The 20,000-nt window shown below is 40.3% G+C and overlaps 2 protein-coding genes across 2 annotated transcripts in view; both read left to right on the top strand.

Moving 5' to 3' along the window:
- Window positions 1-2,216: 2,216 nt before the first annotated feature.
- Window positions 2,217-5,350, top strand: sra1 (steroid receptor RNA activator 1). Its single transcript, XM_079171647.1, has 6 exons — window positions 2,217-2,437; window positions 3,854-3,961; window positions 4,115-4,201; window positions 4,269-4,423; window positions 4,550-4,658; window positions 4,747-5,350. The coding sequence occupies exons 1-6, from the start codon at window positions 2,413-2,415 to the stop codon at window positions 5,031-5,033; spliced, it is 771 nt and encodes a 256-aa protein (XP_079027773.1). The 5' UTR covers window positions 2,217-2,412; the 3' UTR covers window positions 5,034-5,350.
- Window positions 5,351-10,433: 5,083 nt separating this feature from the next.
- The window catches only part of camk2a (calcium/calmodulin-dependent protein kinase II alpha), a gene marked incomplete at its 5' end in the record, with an annotated part of 24,846 nt that continues 15,279 nt past the window's right edge, over window positions 10,434-20,000 (top strand). The window contains 7 exons of the mRNA XM_079171633.1: window positions 10,434-10,495; window positions 13,872-13,966; window positions 16,170-16,229; window positions 18,443-18,521; window positions 18,597-18,662; window positions 18,738-18,810; window positions 19,176-19,278. Of these exons, the coding sequence (XP_079027759.1) occupies window positions 10,434-10,495; window positions 13,872-13,966; window positions 16,170-16,229; window positions 18,443-18,521; window positions 18,597-18,662; window positions 18,738-18,810; window positions 19,176-19,278 (538 nt within the window). The remainder of the gene's footprint in view (window positions 10,496-13,871; window positions 13,967-16,169; window positions 16,230-18,442; window positions 18,522-18,596; window positions 18,663-18,737; window positions 18,811-19,175; window positions 19,279-20,000) is intronic.

The raw sequence follows: 20,000 nt of genomic DNA, 5'->3' as shown, positions 1-20,000 counted from the left end.
CACACACAGTCAGAGGCCCAGATAGCGGACAGTTAAAGCCTCCTGCTGCCTCTCTCTCTCTCTCTCTCTCTCTCTCTCTCTCTCTCTCTCTCTGTCTCTCTCTTTCTCTGTCTCTCTCTTTCTCTGTCTGTCTGTCTGTCTTTCTCTGTGTCTCTCGTCCTCTCAGACGACACCATCAGTCTTCTTCTTCGGTTTTATTTCCGTCTCTCTCTCTCTCCTCTCGTTCGTCCCTCCTCTCTCCTCTCTGTGTGATGAAAGATGCTGCTCTCTCTCCTCTCCTCTCTCTCTCCTCGTCTCCTCCTCTCTCTCCTCCCCCTGGTGATGTCATCACTCCCCTCCCTCTCGACCTTCACTGTAAAAGATGACTTTAACAATCACACGTTAAATAATAATCTGAATCTGTAGATGAACCAAAGATAAACAGTAAAATATGTTCCTTTGAGATGTAGTGCAAGAGAAGTATAAAGTAGTATAAAATGGAAATGTTCAGTAAATACTAAGTAAAGTACAAGTATCTCACGTGTGTATGTGTGAACCTTTTAAATATTTCCTCAGAGATAAAAACCTCAAAATGATTTTTTTTCTACTGAGGAAGTATAATCTGTAAAAACGAAACTAATGTAAATCAACACTATTTTTTTATAATTAAAAATTATTAATTCATGATTTATAATTAATAGATCTATTAATTCCCTCATTTAGTTATTTATTCTTGAGGATGTGGATTTAAATGTATTTAAATCTTCTGATTGAACAAACTAGTTTTTATTTATTATTTTTAATTTATTTTGCTTTAACTTCAAACATCAAAAAATAAAAAAAAGAATCTCAAAATCACCTGACGCTCACAGGATGACGTCAGCGTTGTGGCCACGTGTCCCGGAAGTGTTTTGACGCTAAAAGGAGCAAGGCTGCGTTCTCTCCCCTCTGCTCTCCTCCCTGTACACCAACAGCTGCACCTCCAGTCACCAGTCCATCAAGCTGCTGAAGTTCGTGGATGACACCACCCTCACTGGACTCATCTCTGGTGGGGATGAGTCCGCCTACAGGTGGGAGACTGACCATCTGGTGACCTGGTGGTCTGAACAACCTGGAGCTCAACGCTCTAAAGACAGTGGAGATGGTTGTGGACTTCAGGAAGAACGCAGCCCCACCAGCCCCCATCACTGTGCTGAAGAAGTTCAACCTGCCAAAGACGATGATGGTGCACTTCTACACAGCCATCATCGAGTCCATCCTCTGCTCCTCCACGGTCTGGTACTCTGGGCAGAGCAGGCTGCAGCGCATCATCCGCTCTGCTGAGAGGGTGATTGGCTGCAGTCTGCCGTCCCTCCAGGACTTGTTCTCTTCAAGGACCCTGAAGCGAACAAGAAGGATTGTAGCCGACCCCTCTCAGCCTGGACACGAACTGTTCGTGTCCGTTCCATCTGGCAGGAGGCTGAGGTCCATCAGGACCAAGACCTCCATCAGGACCAAGACCTCCATCAGGACCAAGACCTCCATCAGGACCAAGACCTCACGCCACATGAACAGCTTCCTCCCATCTTCAGTCGGGCTCATGAACAGATCCCCAGGACAGATTCCTACCGGTCACTCCCCGCACATCCCTTCATATTCACTCGACACTTTTTCACCACACTTACATCTCATTGTTTATGGTCCTTTTATCTGTTTGTTTGTGCACTTTATTATTTTATATTTCACTTTATTTGATATATTTTTCTGTACATTATAATATGTTTCTACTTTGCACTGTGTTGATTGTTGTTAATTGTTAAATGTTGTGCACCTCCCGTCAGGTCAAATTCGTTGGCAATAAACGGTTCTGATTCTGATTCTCATCATCATTAAAGAAAAACTTTATAATTGTAAAACATATCATTAAAATTATTTTTCTAGTTCCTTAAATTCACTTGTTTATTATATTTGATGTTGATCAGTATTGATATTTGGTATTATCTAGTTATGTACTTCCCAAAATAAAGTAATAAATAAATAAATAATAAAGTTGTACTTATTTTTAGGATAAAAGAAATTGAAATAAAAAAATCAGGAATACAATGTTTATTAAATGCTAACGTTTCATTACCGGAGCATGAAGTTATACAAATGTTACTACACAGAATATAAAGCATTCATACAATATATTACAAACAAGTCTTATTCTGAAAATCTGAGCGGAAGTTCTCTCGTTGTTTCTTCCGGGTGACGTTACGTGTTTAGGATCGAGTTAACACGGTAACGTTCTGTGTCTGAAGCGGTTCACACTCAAAGTTACCGGAAAACATTTACGTTCTAAACTCTTTGGGTTAGCTTAGCCGTTAGCCTAGCCGTTAGCTTAGCCGTTAGCTTAGCGTCGTCACCGGGAAGAAGACGCTGTGACGTTGGTGATCTGACACGCTGGAGTCCAACATGGAGGACAGGTACGTTAAACCAGGTGAGAGTTATCTTCATAAAGTTATTATCGGTAATAACGTCTGTATGTGCTGCTAAGCTAACGGTTAGCACGCGACTGTTGATGAGTTATTATCTTAAAGGTTCAACGAACTGCATTCAAATGTTTCCTTCAGCTTTAAGACAATAACTCCTCACTTTATAAACAATAAGAAGCTTTACGTCACTTCCTGTAATTGTTGTTTTCAGTTCATATCAGATATATTTCACCAAACAGTAAATATTCAGGTAGAAATAAAGAGTTTGTGAGAAGTTTTACTGTTGTTTTATCAACCCTGAACCTGTCTCTCTCTCTCTCTGCTGTAATGAACCTGTCTCTCTCTCTCTCTGCTGTAATGAACCTGTCTCTCTCTCTCTCTGCTGTAATGAACCTGTCTCTCTCTCTGCTGTAATGAACCTGTCTCTCTCTCTGCTGTAATGAACCTGTCTCTCTCTCTGCTGTAATGAACCTGTCTCTCTCTCTCTCTGCTGTAATGAACCTGTCTCTCTCTCTCTCTCTCTGCTGTAATGAACCTGTCTCTCTCTCTCTCTGCTGTAATGAACCTGTCTCTCTCTCTCTCTGCTGTAATGAACCTGTCTCTCTCTCTCTCTCCTGTAATGAACCTGTCTCTCTCTCTGCTGTAATGAACCTGTCTCTCTCTCTGCTGTAATGAACCTGTCTCTCTCTCTCTCTCTGCTGTAATGAACCTGTCTCTCTCTCTCTCTGCTGTAATGAACCTGTCTCTCTCTCTGCTGTAATGAACCTGTCTCTCTCTCTCTCTGCTGTAATGAACCTGTCTCTCTCTCTCTCTCTGCTGTAATGAACCTGTCTCTCTCTCTGCTGTAATGAACCTGTCTCTCTCTCTGCTGTAATGAACCTGTCTCTCTCTCTCTCTCTGCTGTAATGAACCTGTCTCTCTCTCTCTCTGCTGTAATGAACCTGTCTCTCTCTCTCTCTGCTGTAATGAACCTGTCTCTCTCTCTCTCTGCTGTAATGAACCTGTCTCTCTCTCTGCTGTAATGAACCTGTCTCTCTCTCTCTCTGCTGTAATGAACCTGTCTCTCTCTCTCTCTGCTGTAATGAACCTGTCTCTCTCTCTGCTGTAATGAACCTGTCTCTCTCTCTCTCTGCTGTAATGAACCTGTCTCTCTCTCTGCTGTAATGAACCTGTCTCTCTCTCTCTCTCTGCTGTAATGAACCTGTCTCTCTCTCTCTCTGCTGTAATGAACCTGTCTCTCTCTCTCTCTGCTGTAATGAACCTGTCTCTCTCTCTGCTGTAATGAACCTGTCTCTCTCTCTCTCTGCTGTAATGAACCTGTCTCTCTCTCTCTCTCTGCTGTAATGAACCTGTCTCTCTCTCTCTGCTGTAATGAACCTGTCTCTCTCTCTCTGCTGTAATGAACCTGTCTCTCTCTCTAGGTAACCAGGAGTGTGGGTGGAACGATCCCCCTCAGTTCTCTTACGGCCTCCAGACGTCCCGCGGGCCTCAGAGGAACCTCCTGAGCAAGAGAGCTGCTCCACCAGCAGGTTAGAGAACGTCTTTCTCTTTCCTCTTTCCTCACTCCTCGTTTCCTTTCCTAGCCTCCTCGCCTTCTCTGCTCTTATCTCTCGTGGGTGGGACTAAGACTATATATATATATATATATAATATCAAACATCTTGTCTCTGATTGGTCCTCAGGTGCAGGAGCCCCCCCCATGACCCCTCCCTCCTCCAATCCTCTGGCTCCACCTCCAGGTGGTATAGCTCCGCCCCCTCTACACTCAGGTAAGGAGCAGAAGAAGAAGGGTTTAGTGATTGAAGCCTGATTGATTGACTCCTCCTCTTCCTGCAGCGCGTCCTCCTCTTGGCTGTGTGGCCACGCCCCCTCTTCATCTGGGACCAATGAGAAGTCAGAGAGACGACAGCCAATCAGAGAGCGAGCCAGACGTAGAGGGCGTGGTGTCGGTGCTGAACCGAGCACTCGATACCTGTAGAGCGACTGTTAAGGTGAGTCTGAACCTGAAGACTTTTATTTTGTTAAATTCATCTGAAGACTTTTATTTTGTTAAATTCATCTGAAGACTTTTATTTTATAAAATGTATCTGAAGACTTTTATTTTGTTATGTGTGTAGGACCAGGTGTGTAGTGACGTGGCAAAGAGGCTCCGCCTCCTGGAGGACAGCTGGAGGTCAGGTAGACTGAGCCTACCTGTGAGGAGACGCATGGACACTCTGTCTCTAGGTAACCTGTCTCACCATCTACCTGTCTGTCTGCCTCAACACCTGTCTGTCTCTAGACTGACCTGTCTGTCTGCCTGTCTGTCTCTCAGAGTTACAGGCTGGTCACTGGGACTCAGCTGATGAGATCCATCGCTCTTTGATGGTCGATCATGTGACTGAAGTCAGCCAATGGATGGTCGGTGTCAAACGACTCATCGCTGAGACCCGAAAACTGAATCCAGAACTTTTAGAACCACTTCGGAAACCTCCGGGACCAGTCCAGGACCTTGCAGCACCGGTCCAGGACTCTGCAGCACCGGTCCAGGACCCTGCAGCACCGGTCCAGGACTCTGCAGCACCGGTCCAGGACTCTGCAGCACCGGTCCAGGACCGTTAACCCTGCAGGGATCGGCATGTTTCTTTCTACTCTCACCAAACTGTGACTATTTTAACCGAAACCAGAACCTGGTGCTGATAATCCTCACATTCATTCTCACATCTCAGCAGATGTCTGGACTCTAGAGGGTTTCAAACTGAGGATCCCCTACAGGGGGTCCGCTCTGGACTCTGGTCTCTGGATTTGGATTCCTGGACTCTCTGGACCCCACATAGACTGTAGACTCTGGACCATGTCTGTCATGTTTCTGGACTCTCAACCTTTATAAGGATCTGAAGTCATGTGATGTTTACACCGATCAGTGAAATAAATCTCTTCTCTTCTTTCTTCAGTCTTCAGTCTTCATTCTTCAGGGACCAGACCCCGACCCTGTAGACCTGATGCAAAGGAGACGACAGAAACATGTCCGAGTCCTCAAAAGCGGTTTTCCATCAAGTGATTGAGTTGAAAATGATCGACAAATAATCCCAAAATGTCCACGAAGAGAAAAATGTATGCAGAGGGCAGAACATGTAACAAAAGACGTGAAAGTGAAGACGTCGAGGAGAGGAACCGGTCCGTCTAATGTGAGGAGCGTCGGTGATGAAGGACTAACCGAGCTTACAGTTAGTCACAGTCACAGTCACAGTTACAGTTACAGTTACAGTTACAGTCACAGTTACAGTCACAGTCACAGTCACAGTCACAGTTACAGTCAGAGTTACAGTCACAGTTACAGTCACAGTTACAGTCACAGTTACAGTCAGAGTTACAGTCACAGTTACAGTTACAGTTACAGTTACAGTCACAGTTACAGTCACAGTCACAGTTACAGTCAGAGTTACAGTCACAGTTACAGTCAGAGTTACAGTCACAGTCACAGTTACAGTCACAGTTACAGTCAGAGTTACAGTCACAGTCACAGTTACAATCAGAGTTACAGTCACAGTCACAGTTACAGTCAGAGTTACAGTCACAGTCACAGTTACAGTTACAGTTACAGTCACAGTTACAGTTACAGTCACAGTCACAGTCACAGTCACAGTTACAGTTACAGTCACAGTTACAGTCACAGTCACAGTTACAGTCAGAGTTACAGTCACAGTCACAGTTACAGTCAGAGTTACAGTCACAGTCACAGTTACAGTTACAGTTACAGTTACAGTCACAGTCAGAGTTACAGTCACAGTCACAGTTACAGTCACAGTTACAGTCACAGTTACAGTCACAGTTACAGTTACAGTCAGAGTCACAGTCACATTTACAGTTACAGTCACAGTCACAGTTACAGTCAGAGTTACAGTCACAGTCACAGTCACAGTTACAGTCAGAGTTACAGTTACAGTTACAGTCAGAGTCACAGTCACAGTCACATTTACAGTTACAGTCAGAGTCACAGTTACAGTCACAGTCACAGTTACAGTCACAGTTACAGTCACAGTTACAGTTACAGTTACAGTCACAGTTACAGTCAGAGTCACAGTCACAGTTACAGTCACAGTCACAGTTACATTTACAGTCACAGTCACAGTTACAGTCACAGTTACAGTCACAGTCACAGTTACAGTCACAGTTACAGTCACAGTCACAGTTACAGTTACAGTCACAGTCACAGTTACAGTCACAGTCACAGTCACAGTCACAGTTACAGTCACAGTCACAGTCACAGTCACAGTCGGCCCTCTGAGGGCCATGATGCTGATGTGGCTCAGAGTGAAGAGGAGTCTGATATAAATGATGTCAATGAGTCGGATTCAGGTCGTAACTAAGAGAAGAAGATTTTAAAAATGAGATAACCTACAAACAGATTATTATAAACTGTCTTATTTATTTAAGATTATATGAATTTAACAACAGCGAAACTACAGGTTTCTGTAGTGTTGAGACCAGCAGAGGACAGCAGTCCACACACACACACACACACACACACACACACACACACACACACACACACACGGATGTGAGTTTGATGGTTACATTACAGACGCTCTGAAGTGTCTCTGGAGACACCGTGGCTCAGCGGGACACATGTTGGTGTTAAGTGTCTCGCTCAAGGAGCCGGGGATCGAACCGCCGACCCTCTGATTGCAGGACGGCCCTGCTATCCACACCGTCACCCACACGTTGCGTTATTGTTGGTCTCTGCTGCAGAGCTGACCAATCAGAAGTCAGCACATGTTTTCTTCCCAGCGCTGTCAGAGTGAAGCAGCTTCACCAGTCAGACCTGTGGAGCTGCTTTCTGTCCGGCATGTTGCAACTTTGTTTTGCATTTATAGTTTCAATAGTTTGACTCCAGCTGCAGAGAGATCAGTCTGAACTCTGCTGACCAATCAGATCTCCTCCTCCTCCTCCTGCTCCTCCTCCTCTTCCTCCTCCTTAGAGAGAAGGAGGAGGTTCCAAAAGAGGAAACCAAGCAGAAAAGATGAGCGACAGAAAGACAGAGAGAGAAAGAGGCAAACAAACCTAAAAATAGACAGAAGAGGAGACGGGTCTGTCCCTCCAGCACCAATAAAACACGACTCGGAATATTAAAACCAGAAACAACCAAACGTGATTATTTCTGTTAAAAACACAAATGATGAAACAGCGAATGTTCCAATCTTTAAGAGCTAGAATCAAAGCTTTTCTTCTATGAAGTGACTTCATGCTGCTGTTGCGCCCGGTCTAGGGGAACCTGGACGCAGCATCATATAGGTCCCCCCCCCCAAAAAAACCACCATTACTGATGTAATACAGCCCATCATAGTTATTGATCTACACCATATGTAGTGATATGCATCAGGGTGAGCCTGGCCCAAAACAATCTTGATTAATCCACTACCTGACCTACTCCCAAACTGAACAAAAGAACAGACAGGCAGCTTACCTAGCCCCCCCCCCCCCACTACATGGACTGTTAGTTATGGGATGTGAGTCGGCCTCCACAGGTGCCTTCTTGTCTCCCGCCTCATGAGTCCAATCACCTGCCACCTACAGGATACACAGAACCACGGTCACAGCACACAGCGCCACCCTCAGGTAGGGAGGCCCACAGCATACATGATCCCTTATTATCACGCTCAAAGTCAAACACCCCCCACTTAAGATCAAACATCTATTCCCTCCAAGAAATGTTTTCTCAACTCCCTACACGGCAGTGGTGGTCCGTGCATTCTATACCTGGGCCTTCACTGCTGTCCTGCAGCTGAAACAGCTTGTAGGCCAGCTATCAGCTCTGACACGTCAAAGAATACGCCCACCATGTCAAACTAAAGATCTGATTGGTTGAACACTATGACGATCAACAACATCGTCCCCATTCACTTAACCTGCACATGGATTCACTGGTGAGTCTGCAGGCCTGGGGCCTCTCTTCTACCTAGAGACACAGAGGTGAACTCTGATTGGATCAAAGCTCTACTTAAAACAAGCTGCACTGAAGCAGAGCAGCTGAGGAGCACAGTAGCTGTGCAATGAGAACATAAGATAATGGGAACAATATTTATATAAATTATGATACATGTAGTGTATTTAAGAAACATTATTAAATTATACTTTAACTTTGTGAGGGGTGCAACCACACTGGCCCAGTTCTTATAGAACCCACGGTAATACCTGCACATTCCCAGTTGCTGCCGCGTCTCAGGCACTGTGAAATCCAGGATCCCCTGAACTTTGGCGGATACCTGCACCTGCACCACCCAGATATGTGACCACCGCCTTACCAAACTCACATTTAGCCAGATTTAACGTCAAAGAAGCAAACTCCCCAAACGACTGAATATCTCCCGTAAGGTATCCAGATGCTCAGACCAGATATATTCACAGTATCACAGTAGATATATTCACAGTATCACAGTAGATATATTCACAGTATCACAGTAGATATATTCACAGTATCACAGTAGATTCACAGTATCACAGTAGATTCACAGTATCACAGTAGATATATTCACAGTATCACAGTAGATTCACAGTATCACAGTAGATATATTCACAGTATCACAGTAGATTCACAGTATCACAGTAGATATATTCACAGTATCACAGTAGATATATTCACAGTATCACAGTAGATATATTCACAGTATCACAGTAGATATATTCACAGTATCACAGTAGATATATTCACAGTATCACAGTAGATATATTCACAGTATCACAGTAGATTCACAGTATCACAGTAGATATATTCACAGTATCACAGTAGATATATTCACAGTATCACAGTAGATATATTCACAGTATCACAGTAGATTCACAGTATCACAGTAGATTCACAGTATCACAGTAGATATATTCACAGTATCACAGTAGATATATTCACAGTATCACAGTAGATATATTCACAGTATCACAGTAGATATATTCACAGTATCACAGTAGATATATTCACAGTATCACAGTAGATATATTCACAGTATCACAGTAGATTCACAGTATCACAGTAGATATATTCACAGTATCACAGTAGATATATTCACAGTATCACAGTAGATATATTCACAGTATCACAGTAGATATATTCACAGTATCACAGTAGATATATTCACAGTATCACAGTAGATATATTCACAGTATCACAGTAGATATATTCACAGTATCACAGTAGATTCACAGTATCACAGTAGATTCACAGTATCACAGTAGATATATTCACAGTATCACAGTAGATATATTCACAGTATCACAGTAGATATATTCACAGTATCACAGTAGATATATTCACAGTATCACAGTAGATATATTCACAGTATCACAGTAGATATATTCACAGTATCACAGTAGATTCACAGTATCACAGTAGATATATTCACAGTATCACAGTAGATATATTCACAGTATCACAGTAGATATATTCACAGTATCACAGTAGATATATTCACAGTATCACAGTAGATATATTCACAGTATCACAGTAGATATATTCACAGTATCACAGTAGATATATTCACAGTATCACAGTACTCTGTGGTATTGTAGTTCCTGGATCATCTCTGTGTTTGCAGTTCTTACTTTCCAGCACGCAAAGACAGAGAGGATGCAGTTACCATGGCAACCCTTCTTGTGTGTGTGTGTGTGTGTGTGTGTGTGTGTGTGTGCGCGTGTGTGTGTTTCCTGGCCTCTGATTGGCTGACGGTAGAGTGGGCGGGCAGGTTGAGCATCTCTCTCTCAGATATCAGGACAGAGAGACAGAGAGACGAAGCTTCTCCTCACTGCTCTCTCCTTCATCCCTCCATCTTCCTCTTCCTCCTCTTCTTCTCTGTCCAGAACAAAAACTCTTTTCTTTCTTCTTCTTCTTCTCTTTTCTGTCTTCTCTCCTCTGACCTCCACACAGACAGACAGACAGGTCTAACTCTTGGCCTTCTTCATCTCCACCATCATCTTCATCATCTTCATCATCCTCGGAGGAGCTCCCTGACCCCTCTTCGCCGGGTCGCCATGGCTACGGTCATCTGTACTCGTTTCACCGAAGAGTTTCAGCTTTATGAAGAGCTGGGCAAGTAAGTATCTTCATCATCTTCTTCATCATCATCATCTTCATCAGTTCTACACTGTGTCTATCGTCTAACTTGTCTGACTGAGTATCACGAATATTAATTATGCTAATTTTTCATAAAGGAGTTTCATGTTATCTTCACATATTATTCATGTGGGAAAGTTCTGCTCGTTATTGATAATACTTTATTATATTTTGAGTAAATTTATATTATTTTATACTTATTTATATTCTATTCATATTTTTATCATTTTTTATTTAATTTAAATGATATTCAAATTGTTTGTTACATGTATGTGAAATTCATATATTATTTAGATTTTTTTTAATTGTAATAAATATTCGGAAATATTCTAATTTAACTGTTTTATTTTTTTTCCAGGTATTATTAGTATACCTTTTTACTTATTTAAATATACATTATTTCAGTTGTACGTTTTCATTAATTAATTAGTTTTAATTTTGATTATTATTGTTATTATAGTTTTAATGTTTTAGCTCTTTTAATTTTCTATCATTTAATATTTGTTTACATCAAATATCTTTTTGTTTCTTTATTTCGTTAAATAGTTTAAAATCTTGTATTAATACTTTATTATTGACTTAATTCAGATGATTTATTTATTATTGATTGTGTTGCTGATCAGTTTCTGATTAATAATGATAAACGGATGGATGAGTGGATCACCTGTTTGACCCCATCCCACTCACTGCCCACACACACACACACACACACACACACATAATGCCAGGTCTCTTACATAATGTGATGGTGGGTGGCAGAATAACAGCAGAATTCATCTTTCAGAGGCAACAGAAATTCTTTGTGTAAAAAACTCAGCTTCAGTTTCAAGGATGAATAAATCAGGAGGAACATTTGATTTATTCTTTATAACAATATTCATGTTATTTATAACACTACAATGTTCTTTATGATCAGTCATTTTTTCATAAGATAGTAGTGAAGTAGTTGTGAGAGATTAAATCACAACGTTTAGGACACTGGATCCTACATTTCCCACAATGCACCCTGATAGACTCCCTCCCCCGTTATTTTCAACCCACTCCTTTTCTTGGTAAGACCCGCCCTGTGCAGCATTCAAGAGTAGTGTTTGCAGCAGTATTAATATTAGTATTGTTTGCAGTAGTATTAATATTAGTATTGTTTGCAGCAGTATTAATATTAGTATTGTTTGCAGCAGTATTAATATTAGTATTGTTTGCAGTAGTATTAATATTAGTATTGTTTGCAGCAGTATTAATATTAGTATTGTTTGCAGTAGTATTAATATTAGTATTGTTCGCAGTAGTATTAATATTAGTATTGTTTGCAGTAGTATTAATATTAGTATTGTTTGCAGTAGTATTAATATTAGTATTGTTTGCAGTATTATTAATATTAATATTGTTTGTAGCAGTATTAATATTAGTATTGTTTGCAATAGTATTAATTTTAGTATTGTTTGCAGTATTATTAATATTAATATTGTTTGTAGCAGTATTAATATTAGTATTGTTTGCAATAGTATTAATTTTAGTATTGTTTGCAGCAGTATTAATATTAGTATTGTTTGCAGTAGTATTAATATTAGTATTGTTTGCAGCAGTATTAATATTAGTATTGTTTGCAATAGTATTAATATTAGTATTGTTTGCAGCAGTATTAATATTAGTATTGTTTGCAGTAGTATTAATATTAGTATTGTTTGCAGCAGTATTAATATTAGTATTGTTTGCAGCAGTATTAATATTAGTATTGTTTGCAGTAGTATTAATATTAGTATTGTTTGCAGTAGTATTAATATTAGTATTGTTCGCAGTAGTATTAATATTAGTATTGTTTGCAGTAGTATTAATATTAATATTGTTTGTAGCAGTATTAATATTAGTATTGTTTGCAATAGTATTAATATTAGTATTGTTTGCAGCAGTATTAATATTAGTATTGTCTGCAGTAGTATTAATATTAGTATTGTTTGCAGTAGTATTAATATTAGTATTGTTCGCAGTAGTATTAATATTAGTATTGTTTGCAGTAGTATTAATATTAGTATTGTTTGCAGCAGTATTAATATTAGTATTGTTTGCAGTAGTATTAATATTAGTATTGTTCACAAGAGTATTAATATTAGTATTGTTTGCAGCAGTATTAATATTAGTATTGTTTGCAGCAGTATTAATATTAGTATTGTTTGCAGCAGTATTAATATTAGTATTGTTTGCAGCAGTATTAATATTAGTATTGTTTGCAGCAGTATTAATATTAGTATTGTTTGCAGCAGTATTAATATTAGTATTGTTTGCAGCAGTATTAATATTAGTATTGTTTGCAGCAGTATTAATATTAGTATTGTTTGCAACAGTATTAATATTAGTATTGTTTGCAGCAGTATTAATATTAGTATTGTTTGCAGCAGTATTAATATTAGTATTGTTTGCAGCAGTATTAATATTAGTATTGTTTGCAGCAGTATTAATATTAGTATTGTTTGCAGCAGTATTAATATTAGTATTGTTTGCAGCAGTATTAATATTAGTATTGTTTGCAATAGTATTAATATTAGTATTGTTTGCAGCAGTATTAATATTAGTATTGTTTGCAGCAGTATTAATATTAGTATTGTTTGCAACAGTATTAATATTAGTATTGTTTGCAGCAGTATTAATATTAGTATTGTTTGCAGCAGTATTAATATTAGTATTGTTTGCAGCAGTATTAATATTAGTATTGTTTGCAGCAGTATTAATATTAGTATTGTTTGCAGCAGTATTAATATTAGTATTGTTCACAAGAGTATTAATATTAGTATTGTTTGCAGCAGTATTAATATTAGTATTGTTTGCAGTAGTATTAATATTAGTATTGTTTGCAGCAGTATTAATATTAGTATTGTTTGCAGCAGTATTAATATTAGTATTGTTTGGTATTATTCAATGTAGTATTATCTTTGATCATGTTTGCAGTAGTGTTAACATTAGTAGTGTTAGCTGTTTTATAAGCATTAAGAATGTCAGCAATAGTAGTAGTAGTAGTAGTAGTTTTAGCAGTAGTACTTATATGAGTAATGTTAATAGTAGTATTAACATTAGTGGTATTGGCAGTAGTTTTAACATTAGTAGTGTTACCAGCAGCACTTTATTAGTATAATAATAATTTGTAGTGTTTACAGTTGTATGAACACTGAGGTATGGCAGTAGTATTAATACTATTAGCAGTAGTGGTAACATTACCAGTAATATTTGTAGTAATACTGGCAGCAGTAGTACCAGAACAGAAAGATATCATTTCAGAATGTAGAAAAAGCATCTTTGTAAAAGTTTGACGTTGTTTTGTTTCCTCGTTGTAAAAAGCTGATTGGTTCCTCCTGTTGCGTTTCCAGGGGAGCGTTTTCGGTGGTGCGCCGCTGTGTGAAGGTTCTGTCGGGTCAAGAGTACGCCGCCAAGATCATCAACACCAAAAAACTCTCTGCCAGAGGTGAGGACATGAAGAATATATATATTATAATATTATTACACTTAATATCAGGAGACGTCAGGTTATTCACTGTGATATAGAAGGTCTGACATCATAGAAAGAGCTTTAAATGAAGAGCAATGGTGTAGAATAACATATTATAAAAATAATGATAAATACTAAAAATAACAATATTAATTATAATCATGATAAATAATAATAATAATAACAATAACAATATTAATTATAATATAATATAATATAATTATAACTAGAAAATTCCGCAAGGAGTGTTGACGTGTTGTGTGGCTGCTACTGCCCGAAGACGTCACAACACACACACACACACACACACACACACACACACACACACACACACACACACACACACACACACCGGTGTTACCGGTCGTGTCTCAGGTTCTGTTGAGATGTCGTTTCTCTTTTCTGCGTTTTAGATTCAGACTCTTGGATTGAATGTTGTGTTCGTGATGGACGGTCCACTAATGTCTCCGTCAGTTCTGTTCTGGACGTTTACATCGCGAACCTCATTCTGAGCCTCATGTTAAGATCCAGTTACTCTGTGGGGCTTTTATTTTGAAAGGGTGGGTGAGAGGAGACAGAATCATAATGTTTGACACACAGAGAGAGACAGACAGGAGGTGTGTGTGTGTGTGTGTGTGTGTGTGTGTGTAACTGGTGTCCATGGTGAGGACCCACCTGGTGTTAGAGGCAGACTGATGAAGAAACGTTTCAGTAAACAGTGATTTAAAGCACATAAAGCAGGAGTCTGAGGGCCAACATATGGATATCATGAGAAAGATGAGACTCTGCCGAACGCGCTGATGTGGTTTTTATGTTTGTGGTGTTAATCATGTGAGCTCCAGAGCAATAAACACAGCTGGTGGAGTTCATGTGTAACGCTGTTGGATTCCTGCAACATACCGACATTTCTTTCCATTCACCCACTGGGGGCGCTACAGTAAACCCAGTGTGTGCTTTTTGTGACTTTCGTTTAGTTTTTTCAGGTGTTGTACTAACGAACTCCTCCAGAATGTGGTCAGGATGCTCCTCAGACCTTTGTGAGGAAAAGTTCAGAAATGTGTGAGTTTTCATGGAAGAGCTGATCTCAAGGTGTTAAACTCAGAAGCTCGGAGAGCGACAGTCAGATAACGAAGGTTCTCAGCCCGTCAGCGGACTTTAGAATAAAGAGCTTCTTCATGAGGATCAGGTTAAATGTCTTCACACGACGATCTAACGTTAGAGCTCACAATGAAAACCGTGTGAAACGACTGTTCTGTTAACTTTCATGTAAGTCCAAACACAATCAGCACACAGCAGGGAGCTGAACCATCCCATAAACTGAGTCTGTTCTGTTACAAACACTGAAGCGCGTTCACACACATTCATGTTCTTCATGATCTTAACTAAGTTATGATCGTATCGGAGGTTCAGACCTTCAGACCCGTCAACACGATGTTGCTGCTGATCAACAGGAGAAACCGTCAATGCTGCTCACAGCTTTAATTATTATTATTATCATGATGAAGAACAAGTTCTGCACATAATATATATTTAAATAAAGTTTATAAAGGTGTTGTCGTTAAGAGGACTCATGAGAGCTCTCAAATGTTCTTTAAACACCTCCAGTCGGTTTGATGTGTGTGTGTGTGTGTGTGTGTGTGTGTGTGTGTGTGTGTGTGTGTGTGTGTTCTATCTTTGAACGTCTCAGCTCTTTCATGCGTTTCTGTCCGGGTTCTTTGATTCCAGGGGTTTCCTGTCACACTCTTGTCTGCATATACATACAGTATATATACACATCTGTGTACATACAGTATATATACACATCTGTGTACATACAGTATATATACACATCTGTGTACATACAGTATATATACACATCTGTGTACATACAGTATATATACACATCTGTGTACATACAGTATATATACACATCTGTGTACATACAGTATATATACACATCTGTGTACATACAGTATATGCGTATATTTATACTGTGTGTGGTGTTTGTTGCTCAGTGGAAAGCTTCCTCATCAGTCTGAGCTGGTCTCAGATCAGATCTGCATCTCTAGAATAATAAAGCAATATAGTTCGTCAGTGACAGGAAGTATAGAGAGAGATTAGCATGTGTGCTAACATTAGCATGTGTGCTAACATTAGCATCAGTATCTGTGATCAGTGATCAATGTGTTTGTTTTCTCAGATCATCAGAAGTTGGACCGCGAAGCTCGAATCTGTCGTTTACTGAAGCACCCGAACATCGGTGAGTACTACTACTAGTACTACTACTACTACTAGTACTACTACTGCTACTACTACTAGTACTGCTACTACTACTACTACTACTACTACTAGTACTACTACTACTAGTACTACTACTACTACTACTACTACTACTACTACTACTACTGCTACTACTACTACTACTACTACTGCTACTAGTACTACTACTACTACTACTACTACTACTACTACTACTACTACTACTACTACTGCTACTACTACTACTACTACTACTGCTACTATTACTACTACTACTGCTACTACTACTACTAGTACTGCTACTACTACTACTACTACTACTACTAGTACTGCTACTACTAGTACTACTACTACTACTACTACTACTACTACTAGTACTACTACTACTAGTACTACTACTACTACTACTACTACTACTACTACTACTACTGCTACTACTACTACTACTACTACTGCTACTAGTACTACTACTACTACTACTACTACTACTACTACTACTAGTACTACTACTACTACTACTACTACTACTGCTACTACTACTACTACTACTACTGCTACTAGTACTACTACTACTACTACTACTACTACTACTACTACTACTACTACTACTACTGCTACTATTACTACTACTACTGCTACTAGTACAGCTGGAGTAATTTGTTTGGAAAAATCACAGAATATTTTGCCGCTCCTCTCTGACCGTGATGTCGTCACTCTGACCGTGATGTCGTCACTCTGACCGTGATGTCGTCACTCTGACCGTGATGTCGTCACTCTGACCGTGATGTCGTCACTCTGACCGTGATGTCGTCACTCTGACCATGATGTCATCACTCTAGCTCTTAACGAGCTGTGCAATACACACCCATTATAAAATCTGAACCCAAAATGTTGGTGAATGTTAATCTGTGACTGAATGAAACTGCTCGCTGTCAGAATGTACGTTCGGCTCACTAACGTGCAGCGTTTAGTCTACGTGTTAAACTTTGAATCATGTTTCTACGTTAAAGTACGGCGACTCAACGCGGGCCCAAAGTTACGTGTTTTTTCGCTCTCTTCACGCTGAAACCCATCGAGTGAACGGAGACGTTTTGATTTCCGGCTCACGCTGTGATGTACTTCCTGTTTAACGCTGTTATTAAAAACATTATTATTCAGTTTCCTGGGTTGTGTACTTGTACCACTCTCAGTACTGCTCTCTGCTGCCGCTACTGATGAAGATGAAGATGATGATGATGATGAATTATGGAATGGTTGTCGTTGGCAACAGTAACCAGTGTGTTACTAATTGATGAGGAGCTGTAATCGCCATGGAGATGAGGTTTTCCTCTGATGAGAGGAACGTGTACGTCGTGTATATCCGTCTGTGTGTGTGTTGTACTTTAACTTGTGGACAGCTGATGTAAACTAGCGTTTGTGCATAAATGTGTCACAGCTGTGATCATCAAATACACATAAATACACACAGAGCGTTCTACTGTGGTACAAGTACACCAAGTACAAAGACTCAGCAGTACATGTTTAGAGTTCATAGGGATCAAAGGTCGACGCTACTATTGTACAAATACTCATTCACTCTACATTGCAAATGGAAATACTCAAGTGGAGTAAAAGTACCTTGAATGTGTACTCAAGTACAGTAGTAGAATAAAAGTACAAACAGAGATTTCCACTTCCTGTCTTCACTTCACAATAAAAGCCCCACACAGACGGGAATGTGAGCCGCCGTCCAATCAGAGCTCTGTGTGGGCAGCTGATCCACAGCCACCGAGGAGTGTTACGTAACCGTGTGTGGGGGGGGGGTTGATGCCTTCACCTAAGGACACTGTTGCCTAGCAACACACACACACACACACACACACACACCTGTGTGAGGAGATGAGGAGATGAGGAGGTTTCTCCTCCTACACACACAGCAGCAGTGGGATTCAATGTGTTACACAATACAAGTTTTCACATCCAGAAACAAACATTCAGACGTTGTACTGCGGTAAAAAAATACTGCATTACGAGTACAAATACTGCAGTACAAGAACAAGTGGTATCTTCCTGTGTACCTCATGAAATGATTTGTGATATGAGATCGTCATGATATTGATGATGTCTTGTTGATTTCTGCTGTGTTTAGCCTAGCTTAGCACAAAGAGACAGGGAGCAGGGGGGGAACTGCTAGCATGTAGCATCCTTACATGTTGTACCTGGTTGGCTAATCAGATTCTCTCTCTCTCTCTCTCTCAGTGCGGCTACATGACAGTATTTCAGAGGAGCTTCATCATTACCTCATCTTTGACCTGTGAGTGCTGCTCTCTCTCTAAATGACACGTGTGTTCCTGTGACATCACTTCCTATGATGCTCTTTGTCTCTCAGGGTAACAGGTGGAGAGTTGTTTGAAGATATCGTAGCCAGAGAATATTACAGTGAAGCTGACGCCAGGTAAAGAAGCACACGTCAATAAATGTGTCGGACTGAAAGTAGGTTGGGCTCTGACCTCTGTCTCTCTGTGAACAGTCACTGTATCCAGCAGATTCTGGAGGCGGTGCTACATTGTCACCAGATGGGCGTGGTCCACCGAGACCTGAAGGTACCAGTCTGACTGGAGTTAGCATGTTAGCAGAGATAGCATGTTGGCCTTGTAGACCAATGGGCAGAGTTAGCATGTAAGCATCTCTCTTGTAAACCAATGGGCAGAGTTAGCATATCTCATGTAAACCAATGGGCAGAGTTAGCATCTCTGATGTAAACCAATAGGCAGAGTTAGCATGTTAGCATCTCTCATGTAAAACAATAGGCAGAGTTAGCATGTCAGCATTTCTTATTTAAACCAATAGGCAGAGTTAGCATGTTAGCATCTCTCATGTAAACCAATAGGCAGAGTTAGCATGTCAGCATTTGTTATTTAAACCAATAGGCAGAGTTAGCATGTTAGCATCTCCTCTGTGTCTCCAGCCAGAGAACCTGCTGCTGGCCTCGAAGTCAAAAGGAGCGGCGGTGAAACTGGCTGACTTCGGCCTCGCCATCGAGGTGGAGGGAGACCAGCAGGCCTGGTTTGGTAAGACCCCACAGATACTAGTAATTTGATTCAGTTCAATTCATTCATATAGCGCTGAATTATAAATAAAAGGTTTTGCCTCAGAGGGCTTTACAATCCGTACATCACCATCTGTCCCAGGACCCCCACATCAGACCAGGAAAAACTCCCCAAACCAGCCCTAACTATAAACCTGAGCCAGTCCTAACTATAAACCTGAACCAGTCCTAACTATAAACCTGAGCCAGTCCTAACTATAAACCTGAGCCAGTCCTAACTATAAACCTGAACCAGTCCTAACTATAAACCTGAACCAGTCCTAACTATAAACCTGAGCCAGTCCTAACTATAAACCTGAGCCAGTCCTAACTATAAACCTGAACCAGTCCTAACTATAAACCTGAGCCAGTCCTAACTATAAACCTGAGCCAGTCCTAACTATAAACCTGAACCAGTCCTAACTATAAACCTGAACCAGCCCTAACTATAAACCTGAGCCAGTCCTAACTATAAACCTGAGCCAGTCCTAACTATAAACCTGAGCCAGTCCTAACTATAAACCTGAACCAGTCCTAACTATAAACCTGAACCAGCCCTAACTATAAACCTGAGCCAGTCCTAACTATAAACCTCAGCCAGTCCTAACTATAAACCTGAACCAGTCCTAACTATAAACCTGAACCAGCCCTAACTATAAACCTGAGCCAGTCCTAACTATAAACCTGAGTCAGTCCTAACTATAA

This window comes from Pholis gunnellus, assembly GCF_910591455.1.
Source record: "Pholis gunnellus genome assembly, chromosome: 13".
Taxonomy (NCBI): Eukaryota; Metazoa; Chordata; class Actinopteri; order Perciformes; family Pholidae; genus Pholis; species Pholis gunnellus.
This window is presented reverse-complemented; position numbering and strand designations above follow the sequence as displayed.